Source organism: Hippocampus bargibanti, linkage group LG05 (genome assembly GCF_051943395.1).
Source record: "Hippocampus bargibanti isolate YZ-2025 linkage group LG05, ASM5194339v1, whole genome shotgun sequence".
NCBI classification, from domain to species: Eukaryota; Metazoa; Chordata; class Actinopteri; order Syngnathiformes; family Syngnathidae; genus Hippocampus; species Hippocampus bargibanti.
In genome coordinates this window covers 1387873-1414635 of record NC_142738.1, presented here as the reverse complement: position 1 = coordinate 1414635, position 26763 = coordinate 1387873, and the positions used below count along the sequence as shown (strand labels likewise).

Here is a 26763-nt window from a genome sequence, read left to right as displayed (position 1 = left end):
GAGCCATATTGGGCTAAAAAAGGCCATGCTCCCTTGTTTGCATTTATTCATGCAAAAAAAAAAAAAAAAAAAAAGCAACGGCTAAGCTAGCACTCACTATCAGTTCAAGTGCAGCTTTCTCAGTCTGATGCTTCGGACGTTGTCCATCACGTCTTTTCTCGGGGACATTCCTGGCGTTGTTCTTCTTCTTCTTCTTCTTCAGGACCGACCGGTGAAGCACTGCTGGTCGGTTCTGGTAACAGGGTCCGGGGCTCCATCCTGGTGGGCATGCGGGCCATGTGCACATCAAGAATCGCTTATGCTGCTTTGGGAAAGGCAGGGGGGAAGGTCAGTCGCATGACACAAATGCTTTAAAGGACAACAACGTTACGTTTTTTAACTGACATCAGAAAAACGTTTTATAGCATCCAAAATACCCAAAACACGCAGTATGATATTTTTCGTCAAATGTAAAACACCAATAAAAATGACGTAAAGTGTCCAAAATCTGCAAAAAAAATTGAGCTGCGAATTGGACATTTTCAGTAAGTCCCGCCCCCAGTTCGTGACGTCACGCCAAGACGTCTTGCATTGCTGGAGAATCAAAACAATGGCGTCAGATTCGGATAAGATGCTTTCTTGTTACACATCCAGTTATGAATATGATTCAAATAGTTCTGAAGAAGAAAGCATACATGTTTGCAATCGATTAAAGAATTTATTCCTTGCCATTTTGAGGCAACATTGGGGGGAAATGTATCACCCAAAAAGAGGCAGAAAATGGCGTCCAACCTCCTGTCAGGGATTAATCAGCACGTTTCCACAGGCTGATAAATTCCTTATATGGAGCTTGGATGCCCTCTTCTGGCGGATTTTTGGTGCAACACACGGTTTTCAGAACAAACAAGTACAGCAAAATACATTGATGTGATGGAAGGACTGCTACAATGTCTTTTTTCGGTCAGGGGCGTTCTTTCAGTGACGTCACGTACAGACTCGTCACCAATTCAAAAACAAGACTTCCGGAATAATCAGCGCAAGTCTTAAAAGGTAAAATATAGCTATCTGCGGTGGAATCTTTGTAAAATACGCTCAGTAGAAGTCATTTGAAGCCATTTTACAAATGATGGACACAACTTGTCGGGGGACGTCGGTTGTCCTTTAAAGGACAACCGACACCTCTGGACAAGGTGCGGTACCGGTCCGCGGGTCATTTGGTGCCGCGCACAAAAATAAATAATTTACATAAAATGAAAAATAACCAGATAACATCCGTCTATGACTTACTGTTGACGCATGTCACGTGATACATCCCGCTAAAATTAGCCCACTGTAAGCTAGCAAAATGAGTAAAAAACAAACATCTTATTTTGTTGTATTTATCCGCCGGTTCGTGAAAATATTGTCTGACATTAAAACCGGTCCGTGGTGCAAAAACGGTTGGGGACCACTGCCCTAAGTGATGTCACGGAGGGAACGCCCGTGACCGACAAAGTGACACACAATGCATTTTGGGTACTTTTTTTTTGTCTGAAAACACTGTTGATGGCGAAATTAGAAGGAAAAACTACATGAATAACGCAATGGTGAATCGTTGTGTGTCACAGCCAATTGCGGTCACACGCATTAAGAAGGTGTAAGTGTACACAAATTCCCAGCGGACAAATCAGCCCATTTCCAACGGAGCTTGTGCGCCATCTTGTGCATTTTATGGGCGCTACATTGGAGTCCAGAAGGACTTCTTGAATGGATTGCAAACATTTATGAATTCCTCTTCAGAACTATTTGAATCATATTCATAACTGGATGAGTAACAAGAAAGCATCTTCTCCGAATCTGAACTCTCTGAAGCCATTGTTTTGATTCTGGAGCAAGGCAGTGTGTGACCAATAGTGACATCACAAACAAGGGGGCGGGACCTCTTGAAACTCACCATTTCACCGTCATTTTGAAGTCACTTTAGGACACTTTAACTCATTTTTATTGACTAAAAATATCAGCCTGCGTGTTTTGGCTATTTTAGGTGCTATAAAACGTTTTTGTGATCTGAGTTAGGAAACAAACAAATGGTGTCGGTTGTCCTTTAAAGTGCAGGGGAAAACAATGGCGGGGGCGCGTCCTCACCTTGACTCAGAATCATCGATTTCCTTCAGCCTGCTGCTTACGATCTCGGTGCTCAGCGCTGAAAGGGGAGAAGAAAAACAAATCAAATCAAACAATCAAGTCCATTTCCTAATGGGTTTCCGCGTGATATTCTGTCAGTGAAATGGAAGCTAAGGTACATACAGGGAATCGAAGTGAAGGGCACTGGGGGGTTTACTCTGCTTTGATTTCTTAAATAACATACAAAAAAAAAAACAACAGAGACAAAATCATTTGTTGTTCACCAGAAAACTTCATTCTGAAAAGAAATGTGTTTTGTCGTTGTGTTTGATCATTGAAAAAGTGATTGACTGAGTCGTTTCTAAATTGTATTTTATTTTGAAATGCCTCTCTTTAATATCGCACTTTGTATTAATATGCAGTTAAAAACAATTACGTGGAATTTATTTTGTGCATCATCATTCAATGTGAGCGGGCTACTCCTCCTGATGTACCTTTGCCTGCCACACGGGGGCAGTATAACAGAGATACAGCAAACATCTGTCAAAATTAAGCTTAAAATCTGCTGTTAAGAGCAGTTTTGATGTGTTTTTTGATTTGTTCGATAACACATTTTAAGGTAAAATAATATTTTTAAGACAAAACTATGTGGTCGTTTAAAATACACGACAGTGGTCTGTTTTTAGTTTGACAATAAACTATTACGGTGAGCAGAAGGAGCCTTGTTTAAATAATAATAATTGTATATTTCTTCACTGCAAGACTAATAAAGGCGAATCCAATAATAATAATAATAATAATAATAATAATAATAATAATAATAAAAATAATAATAATAATTTAGTTTGACAATAAACTATTACGGTGAGCAGAAGGAGCCTTGTTTCAATAATAATTGTATATTTCTCCACTGTGAGACTAATAAAGGCAAATCCAATCCAATCCAATCCAATAAAAATAATAATAATAATAATAATAATAATTTAGTTTGACAATAAACTATTACTGTGAGCAGAAGGAGCCTTGTTTCAATAATAATAATTGTATATTTCTTCACTGCAAGACTAATAAAGGCGAATCCAAGTTTGACAATAAACTATTACTGTGAGCAGAAGGAGCCTTGTTTCAATAATAATTGTATATTTCTCCACTGCAAGACTAATAAAGACTAATCCAATAATAATAATAATAATAATAATAATAATAATAATAATAATAATAATAATAATAATAATTTAGTTTGACAATAAACTATTACTGTGAGCAGAAGGAGCCTTGTTTCAATAATTGTATATTTCTCCACTGCAAGACTAATAAAGGCGAATCAAATAATAATAATAATAATAATAATAATAATAATAATAATAATAATAATAAAAATTACAGTGTTTTCTGCACTTTAAGGCGGGCCTAAAATAATGTATCTTATGTAGGAACAATGTTTTTAAATATGTCATTGATTGATTATATTCCAAAAAATACGGTCATTTTAAAAAGGCATCTTAAAATTTTCAATGGAGCGATTTCAACACGTTGCTCTAAAACGCATGCTAATTCTTTGTCATTGGCATTATTTTGACAGACGGCTGTCGGACACTTGATGTGTTTGCGTAAATTGTGTGGAAAAAAATATATGAATGTGTCTCCATATTAAAAAAAAATGTGGACAAAAGGCCAATAAGACCAATTAATGTCTGTGTTGGTGTAATAGGCAGAACAGGAAGAATACATACACATGTGAAGAAGACTTAACCTTTTCCAAAACTTGGCACAGCTGATAGTTTCAAAAGAAACACCATGCATGAGTCATTAAATAACAGTATAAAGAAAAGTACAGTGACACCTCGATTTACGAACCCATTGGCTTATGAATTTTTCGGTTTATAAAATTTTTACCTTGGCATACAAACTATTTTTCGGGATACACACGGAGCTGCCATAATGAGCGATGTGTCGTTCGCGAACGAGCCCGTTCTCCTAACAGGAAAATGGCAGCCGACTTGTATTTGGTCCTCTATTGCCCGCCCCCAGTCTTCGGTTAAAGCCACGTCATTGGTCAAAAACGCAGCAGTGAGGGGGCGGGGTTACAGACAGAAAGAGAGTGAAGCCATTCTCCCAAAAAGAAAATGGCTGCTGACATTTTTTTGGCCTCTATTCCCCGCCCCCAGTCTTCGGTTATAGCTACGTGATTGGTCAAGAACGAGCAGTGAGGGGAGGTGGTTTAAACATTAAAGAGACAGGCAGACGACAGAGAGAGAGTGAGAAAATGGATACAAAACAGTGACATTTGGACTCGTTTCAACTTTGATAGTTCAAAGGCAGAGTGTAGACTGCAAGGTTAAAATTCCCATCAATCAAGCTCCACAAATAACCCGCACTAGCCATCAATTCAATTTGAAATGAAAAGACAAGCCGGCTATTAATGATGTTTCTAGTGTGTCTGCTTGCATCTGTTGCCGTTGCAATATCACAACTTCCAAGATGTATAACCCAGAGCTCCTTGAAACACTTAATACCAAAAGCTATCCATTCCATCAAGCCATCAACGACCATCACAAAGGTAAATAAAACGACTTTATTATATAGTACAGTTTATTTATTTAATTATAATACCCTAGCACATTTATTATTCCAAAAATAAGGTATATTTGGTGTAGTTTTAAGGCTTAGAAAGTAGAAAATGATGTTTTATGGGGACTTGGGAATGGATTATTCTCATTTTGATGGTTTCCTATGGGAAATTAATTTTTACGATACACACTTTGAACCAATTAAGTACGTAAGCCAAGGTATCACTGTAATACAAAATAATAATAAAAAAAACATGGGAAAAAAATGGCGATGAGCATCTTTACGAACCTTGGAGAGGTAATCCTCCACATTGCCGCTGGTTCCTTCTGCCACGGGGCTGAGGATTCTGGAGTTGCGCATCCTATACGGTGCCGCCATCGTGCCGGAGGTCGAAGCCACGGCAGGGGCGACGCCCGCCGGGACTGATGAAGACACCAGTGATTTGCAGCGCTCGCTCAGCAATTTGGAATTGGCTTCTGTCAGCCGACTGTTACTCCTGCAAAACACCCAAAAAAAAAAAAAAACATTTGACTCCACTTAACATCGCGGCAGCCATCTTTGGGCAGTAGGCGAGGAGGGCACCCTGAACCGGTTGCCAGTCAATCGCAGGGCCACACAGAGACAAACAACCATCCTAGTGACAATTTGGAATGTTCAATTAGCTTGCCGCGGATGTTTTTGGGACTGTGGGAGGACATTGGAGTACCCGCGGAAAACCCACGCGGCACCAGGGGAGAACATGCAAACGCCACACAGGGAGGCCGGAGCGGGATTTGAACTTGCAACCTCTGCTATAAAGTGTGTGTGTGTGTGCGTATATATATATATATATATATATATATATATATATATATATATATATATATATATATATATAGAGAGAGAGAGAGAGAGAGAGAGAGAGAGAGAGAGAGAGAGAGAGAGAGAGAGAGAGTGAGAGATGGAGAGAGAGAGGAAACTGACAGTGAGAGAGAGAGACAGGGAAAGAAAGAGAAAGTGAGAGAGAGAGAGAGAGAGAGAGAAAATGAGAGATGGGCGACCCGAGAGAGAGAGGAAAAGCGAGAGGAGACTGAAAGAGAGAGAAAAAGAGAGAGAGGGGTTAGAGATGGCGGAAGAGAGAGAGAGAGAGAAAGAGAAAGAGAAATAGAGATGGACGACAGAGATAGAAAGAGAGAGAGGAACGACTGAAAGAGAAAGAAAGACAGAGAGAAAAAGAGAGAGAGAAAGAGAAGGGGTGAGAGAGAAAGAACAGAGAGAAAGTGAGAGAAAAAGAGAGAAAGAAATTGAGAGAGAGAGAAAGAGAGATGGGCGAGAGAAAGATGGAAAGAGAGTGAGAGAGAGAGGAGAGAAGAGAAAGAAAGAGACAGGGAGAGGGGTTAGAGAAAGAGAGAGCGAGAGAGAAAGAGAGAATGGGGAAGAGAAAGATGGAGAGAGAAAGAAAGAGGGAGGAGATAGAGAGAAGAGAGAGATACTGACACTGAGAGAGAGAGGAGGAGCGAGCAAAAAAGAGAGAGCAATGTTTTGTGAGCCTGCCGCTAAAGGAGCGCGGGTGTTTTTCCTGCAACGGAATGGGGCGAGCGGGCGAGCGAGCGGGCGGGCGAGCGGGCGTGTAACCTTTTGAGGTCGTTGCTGAGGGACTTGCGCAGCCACTGCTCCTCTCGGTGCATCTGGCGGTAGCGCTTGAGTTCTTTGTGGAGGGCGTCCCGCTGGGCGATGGTGTCGTGCTGGATGTTTCGCGCTCGTTTCAGCTCGCCTTCCAGTTCTTGGATTTTGGAGCGCAGGCTGACTTCCGTGGTGGATTTGATCTGGTCTTGGGCCTCCTGCGTCGCCGCCTGCGACTGGGAAGGGAGAGCAAAAAGGGCAATCCATCAACATGACCATGCCGTGGCCTCCTTTTTGGCATCATTCGGCCATTTTTTGGTGTGTTTTTGAGTCACTTAGCTATCTATTAGCTAGCTAGCTTTCTATCTGAGTTACTTCCGGGGTGAGCGAAGGCCTAGTTAGCTATGTTAGCTATCGATTAGCTAACTAGCTTTCTATCCGAGTTACTTAGCTATCTATTAGCTAGCTAGCAGCTGTCTATCTGAGTTACTTCCGGAGTGAGTGAAGGCCTAGCTAGCTATCTGTTAGCTATGGATTAGCTAGCTGGCTTTCTATCGAGTTACTTAGCTATCTATTAGCTGTTCATTAGCTAGCAAGCTTTCTATCTGAGTTACTTCCGGGTTGAGTGAAGGCCTAGATAGCTATCTGTTAGCTATCCATTAGCTAGCTAGCTTTTTATTTATTTGAGTTATTCCGGGTTGAGTGAACGCTGGCTCGTGTGGCTGCCGCTGCTCACCCGCAGAGAAACTGATCCAGTGACTGTAAAGTGACCTTGAGTTTTGAAAGGCGCTTACAAATGAAATGTAATAATACTACTACTACTAATAATAATAATAATAATAATAATAAATTACTGTGTTTTCTGCACTTTAAGGCGGGCCTAAAAGAAAAGATCTTTTCAAAACCTGACCATGTGCCTCATATAATAATAATAATAATAATAATAATAATAATAATAATAATAATAATAATAATAATAATAATAATAATAATTACATTTCATTTATAAGCCGCTTTCAAAACAAGGACACTCATGGACACTTTACAGTCACAGGATATTTTTTTCTGCGGGTGAGCAGCGGCAGCCACACGCCCTAGCATTCCCTCAACCCAGAAGTAACATCAAGTAAAAAGATTGAACAAGTAGGATGTTTATTTTCCGGAGCACAGAGAGCAACCGCTCCTCTCAGCATCGTACAAGAACTATTTTTTTTATCGCTGTCAAAGGACCATGTGTAGCGTTGTGGCTGCGTTGCCATATGCGCTCAACATTCAGCAAGCCTCATTTAAAGTGTTTCTTCACCAACCTGCAAGAAGAGGTTGACCTCGTGGATTTTTTTCTGGATTTCCTGTCGGGCCTTCTCCTCGATTTCCCGCCGGTACTGTTCTACGTGACGGTGCTCCACCATATTGGTCTCCACTCGCCGTCTCAGGCTGTGCACTTCGTCCTCCAACTGCTTCTTGTTCTTCTCCAGAAGGTTGCGGAAGGAGATTTGCCTCCTCAGCTCGGCCTGCAGCTCGTTGGCCTGCTCGCAAAGGAAAATCGATGAGCCGCGGCTTTCGCCGATTGGCCGAACGGGAGACTAACCTTGTCTCGCTCGATTTCGCTTGTTTGGTGATCACGCAATTTCCTCTTGGCACCTTTCAGTAGCGCCCGTTGCCTTCACGGAGATAAACAAATAAAAACATGCTGGTGAGATGCAGTAGCTTATTTTTTTAAAGGCGCAACTAAAAGCCTGTTTTTTTTAAGATGACCCTGCACCCCAGATTTTTTTCTTCATTTTGCCAAAAATGGAATTTTTTATTTTTTTTTAGTTTTTGAATTTTGTGTATCAAAAAATATATTTTTTTTATTTCAGCCTTTTACTGAGCGAGTTGCTCGTTCTGTAGTCACAAAGGGACATACGTCTTCTTGTGCTGGTCCCAAGCCCGGATAAATACAGAGGGTTGCCAGGAAGGGCATCCAACGTAAAAGCTTGGCCAAAACAAACATGCGGATCAAACTTCTAAAGATGGAGGACACTGATTTGCTGTGGCAACCCCTTGAAGGGAAAAGCCGTAAAGAAAAGAAGAAGATACCGTGCCATTTGAGGTATCTGGGGTCGAGGAAATGTAGCAACAAAAAGAGGCAGAAGAGGGCGACAAAGCTCCGTGTAAGGAATTAATCAGCACGTTTCCACGGGCTGATTAATTCCTTACATGGAGCTTTGTCGCCCTCTTCTGCCTCTTTTTGGTGCAACACGAAGTTTTCAGACAAAACAAGTACAGCAAAATGCATTGACGTGATGGAAGGACTGCGACAATGTGTCCTTTTTTCGGTCAGGGCGTTCCTTCAGTGACGTAACATGAGGACTCATCACCAACTCAAAAACAAGACTTCCGGAATATTCATCGTGAGTCTTAAAAGGTAAAATATAGCTATATGCGGTGAAATCTTTGTAACATACGCTCAGTAGAAGTCATTTTACAAATTATGGACACAACTTGTCGGTTGTCCTTTAAATGTTTAGAATTTTCCAAAACATTGGCCGGGCGGTTCTCTATTTTTTAGAATGGAAACTGAATCGAAAGCTTTAAAATGTGTGTTTGGGGTGTATTTTGCTAGCAACTCGACAAACAAAAATGTTCAACTGCTTTCCAGTACCTGTGGACAACCTCCTCCAGCTGTTTGATGGAGATTTTGGCAGAGGAAAGATCAGACATGGCCTCCTTGTGTTTCTGAGCGGCAACGCTGAGTTGTTGCTCTCGTTCATCCAGACGACTCCGGAAACTGGACACTTGTTTCTCAGCGTGATTGTAGTGGGATTCCCTTTCTTCCAACTGCAAGACAGGTCAGAAAAATGTTTTTTTTTTTTTTTTTTTTAATGGGTGTACTTGTGTGGTGCCCGGGAAAAAAAAAAACAAAAACATGACAGGAGGAAAAAAATACACAAAAACATGATGGGGGGGAAAAAAACATGACGGGAGAAAAAGAAATACAAAAACATGTCAGGGAAAAAAAAGAAACACTATGAGGGAAAAAAATACAACAGTAAAACATGACACGAAAAAATACACAAACAAAAATAACGGGAAAAAAGAACAACACAGAAATGACGGGGTGGGGGAAATAGACAAACTAAAATGATGGAAAAAAAATACAAAAACATGAGGGGAAAAAAAAAAAAAAAAAACATGAGGAAAAAATAGCAAAATACGATGAGGGGAAAAAAAACACAAAAATATGATGGGGGGGAAAAATATAAAAACATGACGGGGGGAAACAAAAAAACATGACGAGGGAAAAAAAAACAACAAAAAAACATGACAAGGGAAGAAACAATACAAAAACATGACAGGGGAAAGAATACACAAACAAAAGTGACGGAAAAAAAAAATCCAAAAACATGACGGGAAAAAAAAAACAAAACAAAACATGAGTAAAAAAAATAACAAAAAAACACAACAAGAGGAAAAAAAAACAAGACAAAAACATGATGGGGGGAAGAAAATACGCAAACAAAAATGCTGGGAAAAAAATATACAAAAAATGACGATAAAAAAACAAAAAAATACAACGAGGAAAAGAATAACAAAAAACACAACGAGGAAAAAAAAATAACAAAAAAACACGACGAGGGAAAAAAATACAAACATGACGGGGGAAACAAAAAAAACATGACAAGGGAAAAAATGATAAAAAAATACGACGAGGGGGAAAAACACAACACAAAAACATGACGAGGGAAAAAATGATAAAAAAATACGACGAGGGAAAAAAAAAAACACAAAAACATGAGAGGAGTGTTAATTTTTGGTACCTTTCTTTTAACCCGTTCCACATCTTTGTGGAGTCGAGCTTTCTCGTCCTCTGATTCGATGTGATATCGCTCGTGGAGTTCGAGAGAGGCTTCGCACTTGGAGAGCTTCATCGATGATTCCGCTAAATCGGCTTGCAACTGCTTCAGGCTAGCCTGGATCGGCAAAATCAATCAATCAATCAATCAATCAATCAATCAATGGTGGCTAGCATTCGTGTTAGCTAGCTCACTCGACAGATGAGCATGCTTGATTTGCTTTCGCGGGCCGTCTAGAATGATGTGGCGGGCCGGATTTGGCCCCTGGGCCTTTGTTTTGACACGTGTGTATGTAAAGGGATTAGCCAGGTAGGCGAATGGAAAGAGAGATAGCTAGCTTTCTTGCTAGCTAGCTTGCTCAATAGATGATCCCGGTTGATTTGCTTTGGCGGGCTGAATAAATGATGTGGCGGGTCGGATTTGGACGCTGGGCCTTGGTTTTGACACTGTAAGGGATTAGCCAACTAGTTGAATAGAAAGAGCTAGCTAGCTAGCTCACTCGATAGATAAACATACTTGATTTGCTTTCGCAGGCCAAATAAGATGATGTGGCAGGCCAGATTTGGCCCCAGGGCCTTGGTTTTGACAAATGTGATGTCAGGGAATTGGCCAACTAGCTGAATAGAAAGAGGATTAGCTAGCTAGCTAGCTTGCTTGACTGATAGATGAGCACGGTTGATTTGCATTGGCGGGCCGAATAAAATGATGTGGCGGGCCAGATTTGGCCCCCGGGCCTCGACTCAGACACCATTGAGTTCAACAGCCATGGGCAAAAGTCTGAAATGATTTGAGCGTACGTACCTCTTTTTCATTTTTCTCCTCCTGCAAATGGTGGATATGTTCTCGAAGTTCGGCGGCCTTGGTGGAAAGATCCTGATTCCTATCCTGGACGAGTTGGACTCGATCTTCACAGTCCGAGCGAAGCTTGGTCAAAATTTCCGTGAAACACTTTTGGGCGTCTGACACGGCGATTTCTTTGGCCACGCACTGATTCTGGGACTCCTCCAGTTTTTGCAGAAGCATTTTGGTTTTACTTTGGGATTGGCTGAGGTGCTCCTGCGTATGTTCTTGTTGCGCCACGGTCCAGTTGACGAGTTCCTTCTCTTTCTGCAGAAGCGATTCCAGTTCTTTGACGTGACCGTTGATCTGGTCGATTTCTCGTTGCAGGCTGGCGATCTGGGCGTTTTTCTCCGTCAGGAGAATACCCACTCGATGGACTTCGTTCTCCATGCAGTTGCTGTGCGACTTTGCTTTGGAAAGCTTCTGGGAGACTTTACTGAAGGCTTCTCGTTGATTGGCAATCTCAACTGCGGGTTTGAAAAGGTCAAGTCAAAGGTCACGATAGGTGAGGGGGGAAAAAAAATACACCGGTAAGCAAGCGAGTTCTACTAACTTGCAACTTTGTCTTTGATCCGTTGCTGTTCTTCCTTCTCTTGAAGGAGACTTTTCTCCTTTTCCATACAAAGTTTCTCCGTCTCGGCCAGGCGGGAACCGAGGCCCTGATTATCGGCTTCCAGTACGCTGTTAATTTGACGCTGACCGTCCAGTTGGGCGTTGGCTAGGGTCACTTCACATTTTAATCCCGTAATGATGTTGTTAAACTCCAAAACGCTTTGAGCCTGGTTGTCGCTGTTAAGTCGGAGATCTTGGCGAAGTTCTTCCACTTGCTCCTTGAGGGCTTCGTTTTCTTCAATGAGGTCCCTTTGCTTGTTGCTGCTGTGCGCCTGGGCCACCTCCAGTTCCGACCTCAGACTCTCCTGAAAGATGAAATTGGTTGATATATTTTCCACGGGACATTTGCAGGTAATATCCAAGTTATGACAGCATTCCGTTCCGACAAAACGGTCGTAAGTCAAACGGTTGTAAGTCGAAATCCATTCAAAATGGCCGACGTGACGTTGACACGACAAGATAGTATACGATGTCAATCTGTTGTTTTTAAGCAACGTTTTCTATTTATTGAAGACTATTTTATACCAAACTGTGTAGTAACGCAGTAGATTTGTGTGCGAGTGCGTGACATGCTGGCTGGCCAGAATTGTAGAATACGTTGCCGGCTGCTTGAGCGTTACGGTGCCAGGCATAGAATTAATTATTATTATTATTATTATATTTTTTAAGGGTCTTCTGGTGGTTGTTTTCGTAAGTATGGGTGGTCGTAAAATACCGCATTATGTTTGGTTCTCTTGTAGTCCTCTTCCATGGTCTGTTGCTTGCAGTCTTGACTCTTCAGTTTTTGCTGCAACTGCGCATTGGTGCAACGTTCCTGAGACAACTGTACGTGGGCCTGCCGGAGATCCTCTTCAAGCTGGGGGGGTTGCGCACCAAATGTTAAAAAGGTCAAATCGTTTCCAAATCCGATAAACGGCGTTTCGGACAATCAAGATGTCTGAATTTCAAATCATTCTTTACCTTGGTATTGTTGAGTTGGGCCATCCTGATGGTGTTGAGGCAATCTTCCTGCTGTTGTTTCGACGAAGATCTGTTTGAAAGGGGGGAAGGTCTGTTCAGCTCAAAGATCGCGAGCATGTAAAAAAAAAAAACTTAACGAACTTAATTGGTTCCCAGAGACTGTGTAAGGCAAAAAGTGTGTATCCCAAAAATTAATTTCCCATAGGAAACCATTAAAATGAGAATAATCCGTTCCCAGGTGCCCATAAAACATAATTTTCAACTAAATAATCCTTAAAACTACACACAATATACCTTATTTTATGTATAATAAATGTGCTATGGTATTGTACTTAAAAAATAAACTGTACAGTGTAATAAAGTCTTTTTATTTACATTTGTGATGGTTGTTGATGGCTTGATGGAATGGATAGCTTTTTTGCTTTTTTTAAATTGTATAGATGGCTTGAGCGGGTTATTTGTGGAGCCTGATTGATGGGATATTTTAACCTTGCAGTCTACACTTCTCCTTTGAACTATCACTAAAGTTGAAACGAGTCCAAATTTCACTGTTTTCTATCCATTTTCTCACCATTTCACTTTTGTTTTTTTTTGGTTCAAGCTCTGTCGTCTCCCTCTCGTGTGTGTGTTTTTCTGTAACCCCTCCCCCCCTTTATTGCTGCGTGTGTCCCCTTCCTCCTCTACTACAGATCTTGCCCAATCACGTGCGGCTTTAACTGAAGACTGGCTGCCATTTTAGGAGCTCCAAGAAGCGGCTCGTTCGCGAACGACACCTCACTCATTGTGGCGCTCCGTGTGTTTTGCGAAAAATAATTTGTATGGCAAGATTATATTCTCGCGAATTTAACATTCATAAAGCGAAAAGTTTGTTAGCTAAAGCGTTTGTAATCTGAGGTCTCACTGTATATGTATATAATTATTTTTTTACCTGAGGTTTGCAAGTTCACTTTCCATCTGCATGCGTTTGTGCTCCATGACACAATGGTCATCTTTAACCTCCTCCATTCTGGTCTTTAATTGCGCCTTCTCTTCTTTTAATTTGGTCACTTTGACTGCGCAGCCGTGGTGATCTTTTGGCTTCAGAATGGAATGCTTGTTTTGTTGGCCTACAATGTCCTCCAGCTTGACCCGAAATTGGTTATCTGGTCAAAATAAGACAACTGTGAATACTCTTCAAAAAGTTGAAAACATTGTTTTGGGATTATGTCCAGTTCAGGTTCTGAGGCATGATCACCTTCTTCTAGGGTCCCATCTGATGAGGACGTAATCTCATCAAGCTCCTCAGAGATTTCCATGTCGTCGATGCGCTGAATATACAAAAAAAAAAAAAAAAAAAAAAAAAAACATTAGCATCAATTTGCACTTACCTGCAGGAAATGTCACTTTTTCAAACTCACGGCGGCAAAAACACACCCGGTTGCTTTGGTTTGGTATCTGCTTTTTCACCTTCGGTTTGGGTTGCAACCTGTTGTCAAGAAATGAAAAGTTATTGTCAGATGTCGGTTTGACCTCAGGGGGCATCAAGTATAAATACGACCTCCGGCCCCTTGCACTGTGAAAGTTGAGCGTCCCAAAAAGTCAACAAATTCGCGAGTTCAATTAAAGCAGTTGATTCATAAGAAGACTCAAAAGTCGAACAAAACTCAAAATACCTCAACTTTGATGTTATAAAATGCTACTCAATGAGGAACAGGAAAACAAACATCGCAGACATATACATATATAATAATAATACACTATATAATACAATAATACAAGATATAATACAATAATACAAGAATAAAAAATAAATATATAATATCCTAAATATATATTAATAAATAGATGTTATTATTTAATATATCTATATATACTTAAAAAATACATCTACATCAAAATCCATACATATGAATAAATATGCCATAAGAAAAATAAATATATTATATTAAATCTATATTAATAGATGTATTTTATATTATATATATAAATTAGATGTTAATATTATTTAATTATTTATATATATTTAATATAAAATACATACATATATTAATATATATACAATAATAAAATATATATATATATATATTTAATAGATGTGTTTTATATTAAATATATATAAATAATACTAACATCTAATTATTAATATATACTTAATATATTTCATATTTATTTTGTTTGTTTGTTTTAATGTTTTTTAATTGCAAAATAAATAATGCAAAAGTATACATTTAAATACAAAAATTGAACACAATGTCTGCAATTTATATGATATATTAATAAATATACAATAATAAAAAACATATTTATATATAATATATTACATATATTTTAATAGACGTATTTTATAATATATATTAATATATTATGTGTAGTATATATATAGAATGTGTGTATATATAGTATATTCTATATATGTTGAATCCATCTTTATACATTTAATATCTATCTGTACATATAGATATAGATATATATATAGGTGATAAACACAGAGGGGGTGCAGCATATCTACCTTCCGTCGTCATCCGACCCATCGCTTAAAGTGTCATCGTTCACGAGATCGCGGCTGCTCGGAACGACTCTGGTGGGGTGAGCCTTGCTAACTACTTCCAGTTGTGAGATCTTTTCCGCCGTCTGCTCTTCGGGTCTGTCCGCAATGGAGAACCGCCTTGGCAGTGGCGATAACCTCAACGGTTTGCTACAAAAACACAAGGTCAACGTCACGATCAAAAGTCAAACTGCAAAATCCGTTCTAACGCATCCTTGAAGCCCTACTCCAAGAAGAAAACTGCAAATTAATTCTGTGAGCGCATATTTATTTTTTTTTGTCCGGATCTGGAAAACAAATATATATATATATTTGATCATCTGATGAGAACACATCCATCCATTTTCTATACCCCGTGTCCTCATTTGGGTTGTGGGTGACCTGGAGACTATCCAAGCTGACATTGGGTGAGATCTCGATTGGGCCCCCGTCATTTGAAGGGCACAAATCGACAAAACACCATCCACACCTATAAACACATTACAGTCTTCAAATGTATGTTTCTGCGATGTGGGAAGGAATCGGCAGAATCCAGAGACCTCCCACACACAAGGAAGGACAGAAATTCTAGCCCAGAACCGTAAGACAGACGTGCCAACCGCTATCGCCGTGCTGCCCTGTTCTTTCAATTACTAAAAGCCACGACAGGCAGGGAAACTTTTTTTTATTGCTCCAATGGCAGATTAATTTGACTCGTATTTTATGATTCTTCCATTCATCTTTGAGAGCGCTTGGCCACATTTGGGTCACGTGTGTGCTGGAGCCCAGTTCCGCAAGCGAGTAACCTTCACAAGTCGTTAGCACGTCTGCCTCAGTTGGAACGGGCTGTCGTCAGCGTGGATTCTGCACATCATTTGCCGCCATTTTTGGGCCATCTATCTAGTGCTATACCGCCGTTTTTGGGCCATTTATTTAGTGTGATACCCCCATTTTTGGGCCATCTATTTAGTGCGAGGCCGCTGTTTTGGGGCCATCTATTTAGTGCTATGTCGCCATTTTTGGGCCATCTATCTAGTGCTATGCCACCGGTTTTGGGCCATCAATTTAGTGCTATGCTGCCATTTCTGGGCCATCTATTTAGTGCTATACTGCGATTTTTGGGCCATCTATTTCGTGCTATACCACCGTTTCAGGCCATCTATTTAGTGCTATTCCGCCATATTGGTCCATCTATTTAGTGCTAAGCCGCCGTTTTGGGGCCATCTATCAGAAAGTATTTTGAAGGTGGGGAGTCAATGATTTAGGCTTAAACTGCAAATAGCAGGGGAACACACCATGCTCCAAATTGTGAATATGTAATTGAATGGATATTTTTGGTCGATATACGCCTTGTGACTTGATGACCCAATCCAGCGTGCAGCGTGACCTCTCACCTGCGGTCAGACAGACTACGCTCCAGTTCACCTGTGACCCAAATGAGGACAAGACCTAAAGGACTAATTATTAGGAGCAGTTACTGGTCGTATGTACAGTGGTACCTTGACTTAGTACTATATCATGTTTTATCTTTTGTAACGTTACCTGCTCGATTTTTTTTTGCACAATTCAGCCTCCACAAAAACAAAAAATCAATGAAGGTACTGTCAAGTAATCATGTGGAAATGCTCCACACCGGAACAGCCTTACTTAATCTTGAGTTTTAGATTTGCCTTTTTTTGGTTAGCGACGTGGTTACGATGGAATCGTTTCGCAGGATCAGCGGCTATGACACCACATAGCTTGGTGTTTCTTACAATAAGCGATAATGCATTGAACTCTACCGCATAACACAATTTCCTGGTTTTAGACCATTGAGACACAGTTGGCTAGCACGTCATAACAATAAAGTATATAAAGTACATAGAATTGTATTTTTTTAACAGTATGCAACCCGCAGAAAAACGTATCCTGTGACTGTAAAGTGACCTTGAGAGTTTTGAAAGGCGCTTATAAATGAATTGTATGATTATTATTATTATTATTATTACTTTACGTCATTTTGATTGGTGTTTTGCATTTGACTAAAAATATCATCCTGCGTGTTTTGGGTATTTTACATTCAATAAAACGTTTTTCTGATGTCAGTTAGGAAACAAAAAAGTGGCGTCGGTTGTCCTTTAAAATCATTTCACTTTTAACCTCCCCCTCATCATTTTCTATGTATTTTTTTGATGCGACACAAATTTTTGGTCGAAAACCGAATTGGTCGAGAATCGAGACGTTCAAAAACCAACGTTTGACTGTAGCTGGTCGGCTGTGTCCCACTGGCTTAAACACAAAATTCATTTTTTTTGTGTCTATCATTAAAAAATTCCAGTCATTTGATGAGTTGTACTTTAAGCGACTAATTCAAAATAATATACATTTTCTCATCAACACGTTTTACTTCCAGGTTGTGATAAATACAAAATATTGGTGTCATGCATTCTTTAGTTCACTACATCGAGGTTACTTTAAGCAGAGAAAACGACGATGAAACATCGCTAATCAATGTTGCTAATTGCTATCTTGGTTCAAAGTTGAACAAGCAGATCAATTTACTCACCAACCACGTCAGGAGTCACCTATGTGCTGGGGCGCGGGCACCAGGTGGCCCCCAAAGCACAGATCAACAAATGAGTTAATTCCACTTGGTTAACAAAATTTCAAACCATTTCCTGACAGTTGTTTTTTTTTCAAAATAAAATCATTGCGTGTTTTGGAGAGCTGCGAAGGATTAAAAGGTCTCTTTGGAATCCTTTCAATGGCGAAAACTGATTACATGGAAGATTGAAAATGAGTTACGAGCATGGAAAAAAAATAAATGATAAAGTCATAAGTCAAGGTAGCAGTGTACTACATTGTTAGTGTGTCGGCCATTTTTGTGTGTGTGTGTGAAATGTGAAAATGGCAACTATATGTCAGATGGTTGCAAGTGAACGAACGGTTGTCCCCGTGGGGTGCCGGAAAACACGGCGGTGAATAAGGAAAATTGTGCATACCTTGCTGGTTGCTTCTTTGAATGCAAAGAGACGTCAGCTTGACTTGGCATGTCTTTGCCTCTCAATGAACTGCCTTTGCGGCTCATCGAACTCTCCGTTTTCTCGCTTGCATGGCCTTCCGATCCTCTTCGACCCACGTCGCTAATACTCTGATTTTTCATTGAAACAAACGGAGCAGGTTCTTTGGACACCTGAAAAGACCAGCGCAAGAGGAGTTTGTCAAGTTCAGCCATGGGGGGGTCACTGTCGTAATTACCAGTTTACTTAACCTTTAACAGTTACCATGGCTACCAATATGTCAAGCTACTCAACATTTGGCGTTTATAACCAGGTTTGGAAAGAAAATTGGCCATTACCCAAATGAGAACATGGTCTTCTTGTGGCGCTCCCCTCAAAAAGATATTGCTAAATATCTTTTTGTTTCAATAGAAGATTGAAGCACGACTGCTTGCTTTGGTCGGAAATTAAGATTAACATTGAATGGTGGTGTCGATCTCCAAAAAAAAAAAAAAAAAATCCCTCAACGATTAGGAGTCGACATGATACGATATCCGCCGCCCCCCCCCTCCTTTCCTGCGCATAAATAGAGCAGACTTTTCAATACATTACAACTTGATCAATCACACAAGGTTGAACGCGGATGTAGTGGCTTCTGACACAGATGGGCGGGTTCCGCATATAATAAATCCCATTTGTATGATTTATGACAGACAGTCAGCGTAACATTTACAGGTTTGTTTGTTTTTTTTTTTCTCCACACACCCTCCCGGTTTGCATATGCCATAACCTTCAAGACTTCTACGTAAGAGGATGTGATGTGCTTTAAGTGATAGGGGACACTAACAACTTTAGAGAACTGATATAAAGCGGTGACATCATCTTAATGATGTCATTGCCGCCCCCCCCCTACCCCCCTTCGCCCCATGACACCAAAATCGAGGAATACATTTTTTTTTAAACTGAAAATATGATAAGGATTACCTCCGTATTTCGCCCTGTTGGGGTTTTGCTTGCTGCGTTATCAGATTGCAAATAACTTCTGACGTCATTTGACGTTCTTGAGGTAACGGGAGAACCTGAGATGAGAAAAAAAAGGGCTTACAAAAAGAAACGAGATTGGAGTTGGAAAGTAAACCTGTTGACATATTCACCGTGAGTCTTTTTTTTTTTTTTTTTTACCTGGCCCGGGCAATTTTTTAGGATGGCGATCTTGCGATTTGGGGTTGTAGCATGATACAAATATCACATCTTGGTCATTATCGGATTCTGAAACAGCGGATATGAGCAAATTAGGAAGAAAAAAAACATAACGAAAATGTTTGTACTCGTGCAGTTGACGCTAAAAAGTCGAAATGTATATGAAATATTTTTTCTGCATTGAAATTAATAGGAAAGCCAAAAAAAATGGCTACTATACCACCCCTTCCTGAAATAAAATGAGTAATGTCTGTGTTTTTTCTTAAAGGACAACCGACGTCTCCGGACAAGTGTCCATAATTTGTAAAATGGCTTCAAATGACTTCTCCTGGGTGTATTTTAATAAGATTCCACCGCATATAGCTATATTTTACGTTATAAGACTCACTCTGAATATTCAGGAAGTCTTGTTTTTGAGTTGGTTATGAGTCTGTATGTGACGTTATGAAAGGACCGCCCCCTGATCGAAAAAAGACACTTTGTAGCAGTCCTTCAATCACGTCAATGCGTTTTGCTGTACATGTGGTCTGAGAACCGTGTTGCACCCAAAAGCCGCCAGAAGAGGGCATCCAAGCTCTATATAACGAATTTATCAGCCTGTGGAAGCGGAGGTGGCCACTGGAGGTCGCCATTTTCTGCCTCTTTTTTTTGTCATTTATGTTTCCCGTTTTTGTCAGAGGATATAGAATATACGCATGCAAGAATTATCACTGTATGGAGAAATTTATACAATGGACGCTGGATACTCTCAAGACAATCGATTCTGGAATGAATGAGTATCTTTTCAACTCATTCACTGCCAAACAATGTGCAAAAATGCCAGGGTTTTTGTCATTTTCACTCAAATTGCAGGACCCACAGAATATTGAGTTTTAGGAGTACATGAACATTCAATTCAGCGTCAGAGCTTAGACTCTCTCTTTCATTAGAAAAAAAAGAGTTAATTCCTAAGTTATATGGGTTTGGAGTTATCTGAGCTTGAAATGGGGGCGGCTGTCCAAAATATAATATAACACATACGTTTTTGGTTTGTATAGCCCTTTAATAACAGCTGGAAATGGAACAAAACGCTAATATGGAAAAAGGAAATGCTAGGGAAAAACATTGCCAGATGTCTGGCCAGCTCTTTATCGGCACCCAAGCATGAAAAAACTAAACCCGAACAAATCCGGAAATGGCGCTCTATGTCACATTTTCAATTCCCGAATAAATTCATGAAAAAAAGGAGTTAATTCCTAAGTTACATGGGTTTGGAGTTATCTGAGCTTGCAATGGGGGCGGATATACAAAATTCAATACAATTTATACATACGGATTAACATGGACAAGAAGTCAAATGCTGCCCCCTCGTGGGAGGGAAAAACATTGCCAGAGGTCTGACCAGCGCTTTATCGGCACCCCCCGCCCCCGCAAGAAAAAACAAAACTCAAACAAATTTGGAAATGGCGCTCCACGTCATTCTTTTCAATTCCAATTGTAAAATAATAATAATAATAAATCAAGTGTAAAAAAGTTAAATTAAGACTGAAACTTACTGTCACTCTCCGGAAGAATCTTCCTGGAAAGCGATTTGGATCTTGGGCGGGTGTGTACGGTCTCGGAGATATTCCTGCGCGACGACGTTCTTAGCTGCATCTCCATCTCCCTCACCTCCATGGAGGACGTGGAATATTCTGTGAGTTCCTCGGAGATCACGGAGCCTTCCGTCAGAGTTCTTTTACTGGCGTTGCTGGCTTTATCCCAGTCTGATGGCAATAAAAGGTAAGGTGTCATATCACCAACCCCCTCATGGTATTTTTTTTATTCAAGATGAGTGAACCTCACCTGAACCAGTTTCTTCCACGTCTATCAAAAAAGCAGAGATGTTCAGGACAACCTTGTATGGTCTTATGATCGCCAAGATTACTGTGGAGTCGGATTACTTTACTTACCCAATTTTGCATTTTTTCCTTTTTCCAATTGGGTCAACAGTTTGATAAGTTGGCTGGTGTCACTCTGGTTAAAAAAACAAACAAACAAAAAACATCATTGAAATGAGAATGGGTAAAGGGTCTGGAGGTCGTGGTCGTAAGTAGGGGTGGTCGTAAGTCCAGCCGGTCGTAAGTTGGATGTTACATGTAGTTGAATGGTTCTCATTACATCATGTGTATGCTAGCTTTCTAGCTATCTATCTGGCTATCTAGCTGTCTACCTAGATAGCTATCTATTTTCTGTCTATTATCTATCTAGCTAGCTGGCTATCTGGTTGTCTATCTATTAGCTAGCTAGCTGTCTATAATAATAATAATAATAATAATAATAATAATAATAATAATAATACATTAAATTTCTAAGCGCCTATCAAAACTCAAGGAAACTTTACAGTCACTGGATTTTTTTGTGAGGGTGAGCAGCGGTAGCCATTCACGCCTGCGTTCACTCAACCCGGAAGTCTTCTGTCTTGATGAACCCAATGCATTGAAAACAAATGTATGCTGAGGTTCACGGAGAAATACAATACAATACAATACAATACAATACAATACAATAAAACAAAATCATATTAGCTATCTACTGAGCTAGCTATCTGTCTGGCTAACTATTAGCTAGCTGGCTAGCTTTCTATCTATTTGAGTTATTACGGGTTGAGTGAACGCTGGCGCGTGTGGGTGCCGCTGCTCACCCACAGAAAAAAATAATCCTGTCACTGTAAAGTGACCTTGAGAGTTTTGAAAGGCGCTTAGAAATCAAATGTATTTTTTTATTATTATTATAAATTCATATGGGTACAGTGATACCTCAGCTTACGAACGCTTCAGCTCACGAACCTTTCACATACAACAATCTTCGCCTTACACACACTTTCTGGGAACCAATTAAGTTTGTAAGCCGTGAGCAACGGCAGCCACACATGCCAGTGTTCACTTAACCCGGAAGTACAGTGATACCTCAGCTTACGAACTTAATTGGTGTGTGTAAGGTGCAAAGTGTGTCTTCCAAATATTAATTTCCCATAGGAAACCATTCAAATGAGAATAATCCGTTCACAGGTCCCCCTAAAACATAATTTTCTACTAAATAAGTCTTAAAAGTACACAAAATAGACCTTATGTTATGTATAATAAATTTGCTATTGTATTGTAATGAAAGAAATAAACTGACTTTTCGCCTTAAACCAACCAATTAAGTTTGCAAGCTGAGGTATCACTGTATTTGTTAAAAATAGGGCCTACCTCTCTGCGTTTTGGATCCTCTTTGTGCGTACCGACGGAACTCAACCGGTCAACATTGACAGCTGCAAAAGTGAAGCGAAAAAAAAATATATTTCAAAATGGTTACATTTCGCCTCGTCGGAGTCCCATCAGACCTTGAGGGACAAAAGTAGTGTCTTACCGTCTCTGCTGGAGGTGCGGTCCAGGGATTTTGACCTTTTTTGACTTGGACTTGGTGGCACCTGCGTCATGGTGGCGTGTTTCCTCGTATGCTCCGTGAGAAGGACGCTACAACTAGAGGACGATCAAGAGGAATGGAAACGTCAGCATGACCATTTGTGAAGGTGTTGCGCGTCTTCGGCAGCACGAATATGCCAGCACTGTTTTTGATTTGGGAGGAATGTTGGTGCCGTCATTGGACAGCTTTGGGGCGATGGTGCTTTTTTTGCGCCTGTAATGGCCTGTAAAGGAGCGTCTACGCAGAGCGCCAATGTGAATGTGGAACTGTCGCGGTTTGGAATTGAAGCGGATTTACGTGGGACAGGAGATGTGCAACAATGTCTTTTCGTCAATGAATGCTACAGCTTCATGTTTGCTTTCATTTTCAACATTTAGCCGGATAGCAGCCGTGCACATTTCACCATGATGTCCCTGATCCATTGGTGATAAGGATACATTGATCATCTCTATCATCTAGAACTGCTTAAAAAAATCGGGTGCGGAAACTGCTTCACTCATTCACTGCCATTCATGAATGTATTCGCGAATTGGAAATATGACGTAGAGCGCCATTCCCGAATTTGTTCGGGTTTTGTTTTTTCATGCTTGGGTGTCGATAAAGCGCAGGCCGTGGCCTCTGGCAATGTGTTTTTTCTTTTCCATTTCAAGCTCATATAAGTCCAGACCCATATACCTTACGAATTTACTTTTTTTTGGAATAAAGAAGAGAGTCTAAGGTTTCTTACGCTCCATTGAATTGAAAATTGAATTTGCATGATAATGACAAAAACCCTGGCACTGGAGTGGACATATTTTTGCACATTTTCTGGCAGTGAAAGAGTTGGAAAGATACTCATTCATTCCAGAATGGATTGCCTTGAGAGTATCCAGCGTCCACTGTATACATTTCTCCATACAATGACAATTCTTATTTGCGTATATTCTTGATCCTCTGACAAAAATGGGAGACAAAAATGACAATTCTAGGCGTATACTCGTGATCCTATTACAAAAATGACTACCCTGCATTCAACTTGAGTTATTGAGAGGAATGGTCAAAGCTGTATTGTCCTGCCCCCTGGTGGTCAAGGCATGCACATCAGAAGGGCTCGCCGAATTTAGTGTTGTGTCATATTATTTGTTATTAAGTCTTTTTTTGTTGATTTGACTTCAAAATGGCAAGCGGCTGCCTTTACAGCAGGTCCTCTACATTGTTTTTCTACTTCTTTCTTTCCTTTCATCACTTTGCTGCTGTGAAATGTAAATTTCTCTACTGCAAGACTAATAAAAGGCGAATTCAACACAGAAGACAATCAAGAAAAGCTCAACCTACGTATCTTGGTATTCCATGTCGGCATAGTCCTTCGCCGAATATCCTTTACTATCCTTCAATTCAACACAGGCTCGAAACTTTAAGAGCAGTCGCACCATGTCAAAAAATCCGTTGGCCGCAGCCATCATTAACGGTGACCTGTGAGGGTTGGAAGACAACAACAAGCAAAGCGGCTTAACAAGAGAGGCGCTTGTAAATGTAACAAAAGAAAAAGGTGTCGCTGTTTTTGTTATCCAACCTCCGATGTCTGTCCAAAATATTAACATTGGCACCTTTCTTCAACAGAAACTCTGCCTCTTTCACATTGTCCTCTTGGACTGCCACCGTCAGGGGTGAAACGCCTTCCTGAAAATACCAACAGAATTCCTGTTACGTGAAACAACCAACGGGGGCGAATGAAAGTCAAGTGGAGGGAGAAAAAGCTTTCGAAAGGAACTTTTCACCGCACACCAAACTTTCGTGTATTCATCTGAAGCACCGCAATTAAAAAAAATTGCAAGCCTTCGTTGAGTTACCAGGATCCATATACAGTGATACCTTGGCTTACGAACTTAATTGGTTCCCAAACAGAGTGTGTAAGGCGAAAAGTGTGTATCCCAAAAATGAATTTCCCATCGTAAACCATTAAAATGAGAATAATTCGTTCACAGGACCCCATAAAACATATTTTCTAAGCCTTAAAACAACACAAAATATATCTTATTTTATGCATAATAAATGTGCTATGGGATTATAATTAAAGAAATAAACTACTGTATAATCAAGTCATTTTATTTACGTTTGTGATGGTCGTTGATGGCTTGATAGAATGGAGTGTCGGTTTCCTCAGCATTAAAGACGGCTTCACTCTGTCTGTAAACCCCACCCCCCTCACTGCTGATAAAATTATCGCGGAGAAAGCACCTGTAGGGATCATCTCTCAAGATGGTGAAGGAAGAAGGTTACGTTCCTCATCAAGTGTTTCATGCTGAGGAAAGCGGCCACTCCATTCCAACAAGCCATCAATGACCATCACAAAGGTAAATAAAACGACTTTATTATGCAGTACAGTTTATTTCTTTAATTATAATACCGTAGCACATTTATTATACATAAAATAAGGTCTATTTTGTGTAGTTTTAAGGCTTATTTAGTAGAAAATTATGTTTTATGGGGACCTGGGAACGGATTATTCTCATTTTAATTGTTTCCTATGGGAAATTAATTTTTGGGATACACACTTTTCGCCTTACACATTCTGTCTGGGAACCAATTAAGTTCGTAAGCCAAGGTATCACTACACAACAGTCATTATTTTTGGACTTCAAATTTGAAAACTAGTTATTCATTAATTTGTTGTACAAAGCAAAAACTGAGTTTGATTGTAATGTGCAATTTACATTTTATATGTTGGGCCACTGATGAAAATTGGTCTCACAAATACCGCAAAGTACGCGTCCGTTCGGCGAGTTGACAAGTCGTAGCTAATCACCCGATTTGTGATGTTGATATCAGCGCCGTTCTTCACCAGCAAGATGACGGTGGACAACAACGGGATGCAAGAGGCCAGATGTAAAGGCGCGTTACCGTCTGTGTCCACCAGGTTGGGGTCGGCGTTGTTTTCCAGGAGAAGGTGGGCGCAAAGTTCATGCTGTTCTTGTACTGCCTGATTTAAAAAGAACAGACGATAGATCAGGAGGACAAAAAAAAAAAAAAAAAAAAAAAAAACGACATGGTTTCCAAGTGTGTAGATGTCCAAGCTTACCTTAAATAAAGCAGATTTGTTTTGATTGTCACACAAATTGACCCGGGCTCTTTTCTCCAAGAGGAATTTCACCACATCGACATTTCCACGAGAACAAGCAAGGTGAAGCGCTGTTCTATAACACGACAGGGAGATTACGATACAGCAGTCGTGATGGAAGGACCGCTACAATGCCTCTTTTTTTTACGGTCAGGGGCGGTCCTTTAGTGACGTCACATACGGACTCGTCAGCAACTCAAAAACAAGACTTCCGGAATATTCAGCGCGAGTCTTAAAAGGTAAAATATAGCTATGTGATATCACTTACAAAAAATTGAGCTGCAAATTGGGCATTTTCAGAAAGTCCCGCCCCCAGTTCGTGACGTCACGCCAATACGTCTTGCATTGCTGGAGAATCAAAACAATGGCTTCATGTTTGCAATCGATTAAAGAATTTATTCTGTGCCATTTTGAGGCAACATTGGGGGGAAAATGTATCACCCAAAAAGAGGCAGAAAATGGCGTCCAACCGTTTCCACAGGCTGATAAATTCCTTACAAGGAGCTTGGTCGCCCTCTCCTGGCTCTTTTTGGTGCAACATGACGTTTTCAGACCAAACTAGTACAGCAAAATATATTGACGTGATGGAAGGACTGCTACAATGTGTCCTTTTTTTCGGTCAGGGGCGTTTCTTCAGTGACGTCACATACGGACTCGTCACCAACTCAAAAACAAGACTTCCGGGATATTCAGCGCGAGTCTTAAAAGGTAAAATCTAGCTATATGCGGTGGAAATACGCTCAGTACAAGTCATTTGAAGCTATTTTACAAATGATGGACACAACTTGTCCGGAGACGTCGGTTGTCCTTTAACACATACACATCTGGAGCGACAACCGGTAACAGCACTGACCTGTTTTGCTTGTCAACTTGATCGATATCAACGATTTTGACAAGTTGCTCCAGCCTGACCAAGTCACCCTGCCAGGCAGCCTTGTGAAACTTGCCCATCTCATTTTCTCTTATGTCACTGATAGTGGTGACGATGGAAGCGCTGTCAGATGCATCATTTGATGAGGTCTTCCTCTTGGGAAACTTGAATATTTTTTTCAT

General features: G+C 40.3%; 1 protein-coding gene across 1 annotated transcript; it reads right to left on the bottom strand.

The window, feature by feature from the left end:
- Window positions 1-146: 146 nt before the first annotated feature.
- On the bottom strand, window positions 147-26763 carry LOC148897403 (ankyrin repeat domain-containing protein 26-like). The gene is made up of 29 exons (XM_088995930.1): window positions 26564-26763; window positions 25672-25786; window positions 25399-25572; window positions 24166-24272; window positions 23928-24065; window positions 22557-22669; window positions 22397-22458; window positions 21116-21179; window positions 21009-21029; window positions 20720-20929; window positions 19167-19253; window positions 18969-19063; window positions 17988-18190; window positions 14992-15177; window positions 13917-13968; window positions 13738-13810; window positions 13432-13645; window positions 12504-12573; window positions 12259-12399; window positions 11485-11848; window positions 10893-11398; window positions 10056-10208; window positions 8900-9075; window positions 7844-7916; window positions 7563-7781; window positions 6268-6491; window positions 4938-5149; window positions 2104-2161; window positions 147-258 (listed from the first exon to the last, which is right to left on the bottom strand). Exons 1-29 carry the CDS (start codon window positions 26761-26763, stop codon window positions 147-149), a joined length of 4422 nt encoding a protein of 1473 aa, XP_088852056.1.

Coding starts and splice junctions, on each gene's coding strand:
- LOC148897403 (XM_088995930.1), bottom strand. CDS start 26,763: ATGAAAAAAATATTCAAGTTTCCCAAGAGGAAGACCTCATCAAATGAT. Junction 11,849..12,258: donor AGAGAACCAAACATAATGCG/GTATTTTACGAC, acceptor TTCATCTTTCAG/GAGAGTCTGAGGTCGGAACT. Junction 7,917..8,899: donor CTGGAGGAGGTTGTCCACAG/GTACTGGAAAGC, acceptor ATCTCCGTGAAG/GCAACGGGCGCTACTGAAAG.